At 37.7% G+C, this 10,605-nt stretch overlaps 1 protein-coding gene across 2 annotated transcripts; it reads left to right on the forward strand.

Annotated features, from left to right (window-relative positions):
* The first annotated feature begins 1,202 nt into the window (after nt 1-1,202).
* On the forward strand, nt 1,203-9,446 carry mdm2 (MDM2 proto-oncogene). Of its 2 annotated transcripts, none has more exons than XM_053508640.1 (12): nt 1,203-1,268; nt 2,611-2,721; nt 2,820-2,888; nt 3,007-3,081; nt 4,588-4,721; nt 5,009-5,058; nt 5,203-5,261; nt 5,987-6,065; nt 7,032-7,189; nt 7,390-7,533; nt 8,140-8,208; nt 8,590-9,446. In XM_053508640.1, the coding sequence occupies exons 3-12, from the start codon at nt 2,829-2,831 to the stop codon at nt 9,157-9,159; spliced, it is 1,398 nt and encodes a 465-aa protein (XP_053364615.1). In that variant the 5' UTR covers nt 1,203-1,268; nt 2,611-2,721; nt 2,820-2,828; the 3' UTR covers nt 9,160-9,446. The 2 variants fall into 2 exon arrangements, with proteins under 2 accessions (XP_053364615.1, XP_053364616.1); XM_053508641.1 differs by lacking the exon at nt 1,203-1,268 and adding an exon at nt 1,353-1,518.
* Nucleotides 9,447-10,605: the final 1,159 nt, after the last annotated feature.

Here is a 10,605-nt window from a genome sequence, read left to right on the forward strand (position 1 = left end):
TAAAGATCTGTAAAGTTATTTGGATTTTTACAACATTATTATTGAAATACACAGTCCTGAAAAAGGGACGCTTCTTTTTTTGCTGAGTATACATATATTATAATTTGAGGTTTCATTATTTCTTATGGGGAAATTCGCTTTGGTTTATGAGTGTTTTGAAATACGAACATGCTTCGAATTATGCTCGCAATCCCAGGTTCCACTGTATATATATATATATATATATATATATACAAAATATAAAGTAAAAATAAAACAAATTACACACAGTACACGCACGCTGTACACACATGCATACAAACACATAAAATAAAAGTTGCTTTACACACACATACAAACACACACACACACACACACACATGTTCACAGTGTAACAGTACACACATGCACAGATGTTGATTATACCAGTAAGACGCGCACCATCAGAGATGCGCACTAAGACACAGCAGGAGAGACGATTACCCACAATTCCGCAGCACTAAAGAGAAAAAACGTTGACTCAGTTGTGATCACATGACGCTTGGCGTCAAAACAAGAGGTGCATGCGTGGTACATGATACTCGGTACTCGTAAACCAAGACCAATATACAGTATATACCTGAAACAAATTGGGCGCTAACTGGGCAAATTGTAAATGCATATATATATATATATATACATACACACACATCCATTCATCCACCTATTCATCTGTTGTGTGTACGCTTTTCAGTGAGGTGCAGATAAAAGCTCAAGACACACGCATAACTTGTCTAACAAGTAACTTTTTACTTATAAAATGTATACACACTTCAGGAAAAGAAAAACTTGTATAAATATTTTAATACTTAATGTATTGCTATACATTATATATTGATTCATATGATAATATTATGATCATTTTGAAAAATTTATTTTCTGATATTGTTATTATATTATTATAATATACATCATACTATTTTTTCTTTTCCTGAAGTGTGTATACATTTTTTTTGTCTGGCTCTACATAAGTGTTATTAGTAGTGTGTTATTAGATGGGAATATATATTATAAACAAATCAATGTGTATAACATAAGTGTTAATAGTAGTGTGTTATAAGATAGGAATGAACATTATGATTATGTATTAAGGAGCTCCGCGCGCGCTTTGTTTACGTCTCGTGTGCGGCACGTGCGCGTATTTCAAAAAAATTCGAATCGCTCTCAACCGTCACAATTCAACCGTTTACCAATAGAGGTCGCGCTCGAGCGCGCAGTCCCGCGCTGGAAGTTTGTTATGAAAGCGGAAGGTAGGAAACGCTTAGCCTTGAGCTAACTCTCGGCTGTTTCTTGGTTTGTCTTTCTCGTAATTTGTTAGAAGTATAAATCCTGAGGGTTGTCATAGATAATGTTTAGAAAATGCAAACTGTTTGTTTGGAGCTAACTCGCAGTTGAACCAAGAGATATGCTAGTTGGTTAGCTCGTGATGCCGCGCTGAGGCCTGTTGAAGCCTTGGTGTTTCCTGAGTAAACTATCCGAGGGACGGGGTGCCAGCCGTGGGTAGGCAGTTTTTAGCCTCATGGAGAGTTTTATAGGCGTTTCAGCTTGCAGAAATGCCTGTCAGGGTGTAATATTTAGTCATTCTAGCCAGATAGGAAGATAGAATTGTAGTTTTTTTTTTTAGGTTATTGTGTAATAGGATGTATGACTTTGTGGTGGTGTTGGTTGATGAGTAAAAGCACGATTTCTGTTTGAGTGCTTGTTTTTCTGGAGAAATTTAACCACTTCAGTGTTAACTTCGACATGTTGCAAACGACCCCAAGCAAGATGCATAAACTAGAAATAGATTATACTTGATGATGTAACATTATTTCGGGCAGTTTAGTGTGTAGTACTAATTATTACACAAGACTTAAAAAAACGCCATGTAGCTCAGACATGCCCGGACATGTAGTAGTATCAGCAGCGCCGCGAGGAAATCACGTGACTTGCCATACTCGCGTGCTAACCAGTACGCAAAAATCCACACTACGCTTGTCTGATCTGTTTTATTCTATTTCGTTACCATGGTTACTGTGGGCAGATCACGTTTTTTTTTTTTTCTTTTCGCATTAACATTTGTCACCATAGTTACGGATGTACACACTATTCGCCACTCAAGCGCTGAATAAACAAACAAACAAAAGGCAGCGTTTTAATTAATAGTGCTGTTGATTAAATTCCTGGTCGCCATGGAAACACATGAAGAAAGATAAAAGTAAATAGTATGAACTTGCTATTAGTATGGATTAGTATAGCAAGTATGTAAGCCACCTTGTGCGTAGTAGGTTAGTTAGTAGGCCAGGCAAGTAGAAGTCATGCTTGATAAAGAAAAGTCATGTTAGTTAACAGTGCTGTGGATTAAATTCCTGGTCACCACAGGAATGCTGTATAAATAAAGTTATTACTATACTAAATAGTAGTAGTAAGCAAGTACGCCACCTTGTGTGTAGTAGGTTAGTAGGCAGGGCAAGTAGGGAGAAGTCATGCTTGGGCATGTTAAGTCTACAGACTCTAGAGTACAGACAGTACAGTCCCCGCCCTAAAACACACCAGGAGTCACCGTCATACTAGCCCTGACATGTCTCTCTCTCTCTCTCTCGCTCTCCCCAGACCATTTAAACCAACCTGACCCACATCGGAGCTTCTCACTCAGCTGAGCTGAGGCACTTTATGTACAGATGAAGAGTGTATAATATATAGAGCTTTATTTATTCCACACAGGTAAGGTGCTTTTGCTCTGTTTCGTGGCACTAACTCTTAGATACCAATTTGTACTCATACCTGAAATTGTTCTTTCTTCCTTTCTTTTTTTAACTCAGATACTCACCATGGCTGCAGAAAATTGTCTGAGCAGTTCACAGATCAACAAGATTGACAATGAAAAGCTGGTGAGTTTGTATAAAGTTAAGATGGTGTTTAGGAAGAAACTAAGTAAACTTTTAAGTATTCATTATATATCATATCATATGATATCATATATAATAATTATAATTTTTTTTTCTTCAGGTAAGACCTAAAGTGCAGCTGCAAACGCTGTTAAAAGATGCAGGTGCAGATAAAGACGTTTTCACCATGAAGGAGGTAGGACTGTGTGGGGGGTAAAAATGGGTGTTACCTGTCTGTCATTCTATGATACACCTAAATGTACAATATATACACAGGAGGTCTGGGCATAAAGTTTAGAGAGCAGGCAAGGGCGAGGTGTTAAGGAAGATATCCATATTATGATAAAATATTAGTGCTTATTTATAAATGATAACTAATATGAGTTGTTTGCATGCATTTTTAGTATTGTTTATTAATTATAGAGCTTTGATTGGTTTAAATATTGTCATGCATGTTGTTGTTCAGTTGTATTGTACAGCTGATTTTATTTTTAAGGAAGTAGTAATGTTGATATTGTTCCTCACAGTTAAAACACGAGAGCTTGTATATAGTTTGACCACCTTATTTTTATTATTAGATTATTTCATATATATTTTTTAGACATAAAAAAAATAGGATATGGCTCTGGTGTTAGAATGAATAGATGTTAGGTACAAGTTAACTATTAAAATATTAAATGTTAGAATATTGTTAATATATAGGGCTTTATAATAGGTTTATGCAGCACTAGTTAGTTTACAGTGTATATATACTATATATATATGTGTATATATACTATATATATATATGTATATATACTATATATATATGTGTATATATACTATATATATATATATATATATATATATATATTTTTTTTTTTTTTCTCTCAATATAAATGTCAATATCAAAAAGAGTTGTGTAGATAAATTGGAGAAATGTGGGTCATGTCATTAAACGGAAATGGGGAGACAAAACCCCAAGCAGACCATAAAACTAGTCCCGAAGACTAGTCCAGGCAGAGTTCTGGTCTTCACTCTGTGGATAATCCTTAGCATTTGTGTCACAATGCTGCAGTGTTGAATTATTATTATTTTTTTGTGGGAACATAATAATTTAGATCAATTTGCATGACACAGTGTAATATTATTTCATGATAATTTAATATACAAATGTGATGATTTGAGATGTGTGAATTTTTTGGGGGGTAAGAAGAGAGCTTCTGATTGGCTGGTGTGGTGTTGAGGAGATGCATGGTTGATGTGTCACTAAAGTGGTTTGTCTTATGGTTTACTGGAATGAGTTAGTCATATGGGTTAGTCATATCTGCTTTCCTGTATGACACATGAAGGAAACAATTTTGTTGGGTTTTATAAAAAAAATTAAAAAAAAAAGAAATATTCTAACCATATCTAATATTGCTCATCTCTAGGAACCTATATTAGTAGCTCATATTACCTTAAAGGTACTTACTATGATGCACAACTGCTATTTCAAATGTTATATAATTTTCTATATCATTTATATCATGTCTTCATCTGAAGACTTTCACTCTGCATGTGTACAAATTTCCCTTTTAAAGCAAGAGTTCAGTGTCAAGTAACTTCCCTTAAATTTAGATCATGAAGTTGTAGTGATGCTAAAGAGTGCGTTTAATCATCTTAATGTGATTATTTAAGAATTTTTTCTTTGCTGTTTGCCTTTTTTGTGTGTGTGATTTAGGTCATGTTCTACCTGGGCAAGTACATCATGAGCAAAGAGTTATACGACAAGCAGCAGCAGCACATCGTGCACTGTGGAAACGACGCCCTCGGCGCCGTGCTCGGGGTATCCAGCTTCTCAGTAAAAGAACCACGGTACGTGTCTCATTACAAACAAACCCAGCAGCTTGCAAAACAGCTGAAACATTCCATGACTTCTTGGGAACGTAGGGCGGGGTCACTAAGCGAAACAGGTGTCTTTATTCTCTAATTCGTCTGAAAGTGAAACCTTCCACAGAGTAACAAAGAAATGTCTTCTCTCCTTCTCTCAAGTAGTAGTTCATGTTGCCTTTAGAACATCTGCATCTAAATCTGTGCAGGATGAGACACAAAAAAAGAAAAAATTGTACAGGATGTTATTTTTGAGTTCTTTGTCTTTCCAGAGCTTTGTTTGCAATGATTTCTAAAAATCTCATAGCAGTGAAAATTCCAGGTACACACACTTACCTTTTTTTGCTGACCTCTTTATAAGATTTCTGTTTTGTTTTTTAATTTTTGTTTGTGGAAAAAAAATATCCAAACCTTTTATGTAAAGTTTCAGTAATTGATGATGTCATTTTCTTTAATTCTTTTATAGAGTCTCAGTTAACGATTAGAGAATCTAGCACTGAAAGTGAAGCCGACCAATCAGCAGAGGTAAACACATTTAACACTTTTCTGTACACAATGACGGGATAAAAAGGTTTGTGTTACAAACTAGTGTTTTTTGATGTACTTTTACAACAGAGACACAGTATTAGCAACAAAGCAACTTGGATTGAGATTTTCTAAATCCTGTGCACACGCTTCATGAATCAAATTAGAATTTTATTTGTCACATACACAGTATGACGTACAGTGAAATGTTTTAACCAACGCCCGTGTTTTAAAAAAAGTAAAGAAAATAGAGTTTTCAAATAAAAGAAAAATAGAGGAAGGAATACAAAATATAAAATACGAATATAATAATAATAATAATAATAATAATAAATTATACAGTATAGAAAATCGAGAAAACTTTTGGCTCTAATATGTACAAGATAGAATTGAAATGAAAATGTCCAGTCATGAGCGTAGCAGCATAACAGTGTGCAAAGTATGTGCAAATGTGCCTGCCTCGAATCCTCCTGCCTCGAGCGATCATTTTCTGTCTCTGGTGAGAGCACAGTTGGCTCACATCACTAATCTAATCTGAGAGCGAAGCTAGTACGATTCTGAGTACACAACGTCTAACGCTAACTCGTAGGAGCCAAGTATTTATAGTTCAATTGCATAAGTGAAAGCACTAGCATTCTAGCGCTAGATGCTTCGGAGACTAACTAGTCTTAACATAGGGTTGGACTTAGCAGTGTGACTCAATAAATGGTGTTTGTGCTCTATAGGAGAAAAACCTGCCCTCATCTACCTCCACTCAAGAAGAGCAGCAGCAGCAGCGCAGGAGACGACGGAGCAGTGATCCCGGTGAGCACGTGCACAAACACACAAACAGAAACTAAGCGAAAAACTTGCAGAGTGGATAGGAGTGGCACTGGTGTGTGTGTGTGTGTGTGTGTGTGTGTCCTGCAGCCAGGATGTATTTCCAAGTCAAAGTCAATTTGCTGAGGATTCTGCTCAGCTGGTATAGTAATGTGACGAGCAGAGCAATAAATCAACAACATGCCAATCGCAGACTAATATCAGTCTGGATGCTTAACACTCAGTTCCTTCACACTGATTCAGTGTAGCTCCAGTTTGATTTGTGTATTTCACTGATATAATTCTAGTATGTTAGTGTTGGTACTGAGACGATTTTTCTTCTTCTGTGTGGGTGTGATGATTAAAAACCATGCAATGTTCATCAGTCAAGCCTTTATTAGTATGTACAGTCTGATGCAATTTAATGCCCTCATGAATTAAACATGGATTAAGATACACGCCTGATATAATTGTGCAAGAATTTAGGCAACGTTTTTTTTCTTCTTTGACACACCTGCGGTGATGGTGTGTTCGCTCAACACACTTAGAAATGCTGGCTGTGTGGTTTAGTTGCCTGACTAAACCTGTTGAGAAAGCAGACCTCAGTGCTCTCCAGAGCCTCCTACTGTGGTATGACAGTGATGTGTGGGCAGCGTGTGGCAGCGCTCATGACTGCTCCCTTTATCTCAGAATGGACTCAATGACTGTTTGCTCTGGACGCTGCAAGCCTCTTAGACAAAGAAAGTCTGTTTCTTTTTTTTTTTTTTTTACCAAAATTAGCTGGAAAATTTGGTAAAAAAAAAAAAGCAGCTCTATTTGACAATATAGTGTGTTTTTGCTTCAGGAATTTGTGGTCCAGCATAACAGAATCCTCAGACATAATAATAATAATAATAATAATCAGTTTTGTAACAAAATTATTGGGTTACGTCAGGATATTTGGTTTGCTGATTTTGTTTGTCTTTTTTTCAGTGAGTCTCTCCAGTGAGGAGGATTCTGGCGAGCCCCGGAAGAGACACAAGTCCGACAGCATCTCCCTGACATTTGATGACAGCCTGTCGTGGTGTGTGATCGGAGGCCTGCGCAGAGAGAGAGGGAGCAGCGAGTCTTCAGTATCGCGCAGCAATTCGGTTAGTTCATCATCACACACACTCGTCCTACACGAGTTCACAACGTACACAATGCAGTTACACTCAGAAAACACACGAGATCTGTTTGTAATATTAGATTCAATCTGTACTATGACTTTAAACGGTATAGTGTAAACAAACACACCCTCTGTTTTTGTTCCTCGTGCCTGACTAACCCTGTCTGTTTCTCTGTTTTACAGGACGTAGGTATATCTCACAGTGATGAGAGCGATGTGAGTGAGGATTCTGAGTCTGATAACTTCAGTGTGGAGTTTGAGGTGGAGTCTATCGATTCGGAGACCTACAGCGAGAATGATGAAGAGTCCATACCCGGAGAAGATGAGGTCTCGGCTCTATTTCATGACAGAGTTATACAAACACTGGTTTTAGCTAGAAAAAACCCTCCTGTTTCTGAACTTTAAATCATATACAGTTGACCCCCAGCAAACCCTCGCGTTTTAGTAGAAACCACGAATATCCTCAGCAATTGTTTAATTTTTTTATTTTTTACTCTTTCCTACTTTAGTGGGAAAAAACATAGCTTGGGACATCTGTTTCTCATTACTTGGGTTAAAAATAAAACAAAAACAAATTTAATCCTAACAGTGTTTGATGGTACTTTTGATGGTTAGTAACCTAGTATGATGGAAGCACTTTTGTAAGTCTCTTTGGATAAGGTTGTGTGCCACATGGCTAAATATAAACAAAATTAAAGTGTTTTGGGAGCATATTTAGTGTTTAAACTATATAAAAAAAGGCTTTTTTTTTGTTGGGGGGCCCATCCCAAATTCATGGGTGCTGTAGGAACGTAACCCCCACAAATTTCAGGGCTCAACTGTAACACAGCTCACTACTCCCTCATGTGGTCATTGGTTGTAAGTTCAAGCACAAACAGTGGTCTGTACTCTAAGTTGTTCTGAAAGTGATTTTTACTTACGTTTTCTTTGTAGGTCTATGAAGTTACAATCTTTGCAGAGGATGAGGATTCTTTTGATGAAGATACGGAGATCACTGAGGAGGTGCGGCTCTTGTCCTTTTTTCATGCTCTTAGATTTTTTATAATGTAACTATTATATTTAACTGAAGATTTAAGCCCCTCCCACTTCACATTATCATGCCGTGCTATACAATTTCTGAAAAGCCTTTCTAATTTCCTTTAATCCTTTATTAAGTATTTATTAAATATTAATATATATATATATATATATATATATTCTTAAAGAATCTTAAATTTTTTAATTTAAAGATTAAATGCGTTTAAAAATGTCTGCTGTAGAAATATGACTAATCATGCAGAAATTCCAAAACATTTCATTATTTTAGTTTGGGAAATGAGTTCTGCGTGAAGAAAATGGGCTTTTAGATGTTATTAACCCTAATTTGTACGTACACTCCATTAGGATTACTGGAAGTGCGCAGTGTGTGACGAGCTGAACCCTCCGCTCCCTCGCCACTGCAAAAGCTGCTGGAAGGTTCGTCCAGGATGGCTCCCTGAGATTTGCCCTGCGTCCGAGAACCCCGGCAATGACACGCAAACCGACATCACCTCCAGCAACACCGACCTCGAAGCCAAAGCACCATGCGCCAAATCCCCAACTCCAACCATCGACCTGGACGAAGGCATCGACGTCCCGGACGGCAAGCTCACGCGCTCGCAGAGCACCTCCTGCTCCGACTCTCAGGGCTCGTCTCTCTGCTACTCGCAGCCCTCCACCTCCGCTAGCCAGGAGGAAACCCCCGAGCTGGAGCGCACTACCAGTTCAAACAGCACGGACTCCTGCCTCCCTGCGTCCTGCCTGGAGCCCTGCGTCATCTGCCAAACGAGACCCAAGAACGGGTGCATCGTCCACGGGCGCACCGGACACCTCATGGCCTGCTACACCTGCGCCAAGAAACTTAAAAAGCGCAACAAACTCTGCCCCGTGTGCAGGGAGCCCATCCAGTCCGTCGTTCTCACCTACGTCAGCTGAGGGGACGACTTTGTTGGACGTGTGTGTGTAATTTATTTAGTTTTGGGTGATGTGGAGTTCGTGCTAAATGAAGTTGGCTCTAATTTAAGTTTGTTTATTTAAACAGGTTTGGGGTGTGTTGTTTGGATGAGTGTTGTTTTACTTCCAATTGATTAGTAAGAATTGTACATAGTTAATTTATATTAGGTTTCGAGGCGTGTAATTTTGGATTAATTGTATTTTGTTTGCAATTTGAAGTTCTCATATTTTTCACTAGATTCTATGGACTAATAAAGAATTAATTATTATATATTCATTTCATTTGAAAGCCGCTGGTGGACAGTGAACATTGTCACAAAGCACTTTTACAGAAATCCAGATGTAGAATCCACGAGTAAGCAAGAGGCAAAACTTCTATGATATGAGATGACACGCGGATGAAACTTTCAGTGGAACTCATCGGACTCTAATGGAACCCATCCTCATCTGGGGGATTAGATCACACCCTCCCCTGTCTTTCTTTCTCTCCCTCTTTGTCTTTCTGTCTGTTTCCCCAGCTTGGCCCGAAGCACACACTAATTCCGTCTATTTACAGTTTTTCTAAAGTGCACTCACTTATTCACTTGATGCTTTTCAATCTCCGTAGACGTTGCTAGGAGAATCCACCAGTTGGCATTTATTCTGGGAACATGTCCTGGCCTGTTCTGTGTATACACTCTGCTTGATGAAAACCTGTTTATCCCAACGCACTCCAAGGTATCAAAAGTAAAATGCGGTTAAAAGGACGTTTAGATCAAAGAATTTAAAAATACAAAACTGCAGATGTGAAACCTATTATTTCGTTAAACAATGGGCATTGAAAAATGTATCCCATCTTTTCAGTACAGTATTTCCGAATCACAAAGAAAGCTTTTGGCTCATGGGGATTTTAACTCCTTACTTGAAACACACATTGTGTTCATATTGGTTTTATATTTTTTAAAGAATTTTCCACATCTAGGCATCTCGAGCATTGTTGAGCACACATCCATGAGACTGCTTTAGTCGCAGTTTATTCAGTTTAAATCTTTCTTTTTCTCTTTTTTTTTGTGGCTTGTTTTTATCCCCACAAACATGGGAAATGAGTTGTTTGTGTAATTGAAAAAGCTGAAAGAAACCCAAGAAAACCATTATGCCTGTAAAAAATCATTTAAGTGTACAGTAGTGTTCAAAATAATAGCAGTCCAACATCAGTAAACAGATCAATAATTTGGGAGAAATTATATTCCTTCATGGTAAATATTTTACTTGTAGGTGTAGTGGAGTAATAGAAAACCAACAGACCCAACAGTCATGATTGGATGCACCTGATTCTGTGTAATTGAATCATTAATTGAAATGGGGCGTGTTCAAAATAATAGCAGTGTGGAGTTCAATTAGAGAGGTCGATTATTCTGTGAAAAACAGGCATCGAACAAATTCAAGGAT

The sequence above is a fragment of the Clarias gariepinus genome, chromosome 12 (assembly GCF_024256425.1).
Source record: "Clarias gariepinus isolate MV-2021 ecotype Netherlands chromosome 12, CGAR_prim_01v2, whole genome shotgun sequence".
NCBI lineage: Eukaryota > Metazoa > Chordata > Actinopteri > Siluriformes > Clariidae > Clarias > Clarias gariepinus.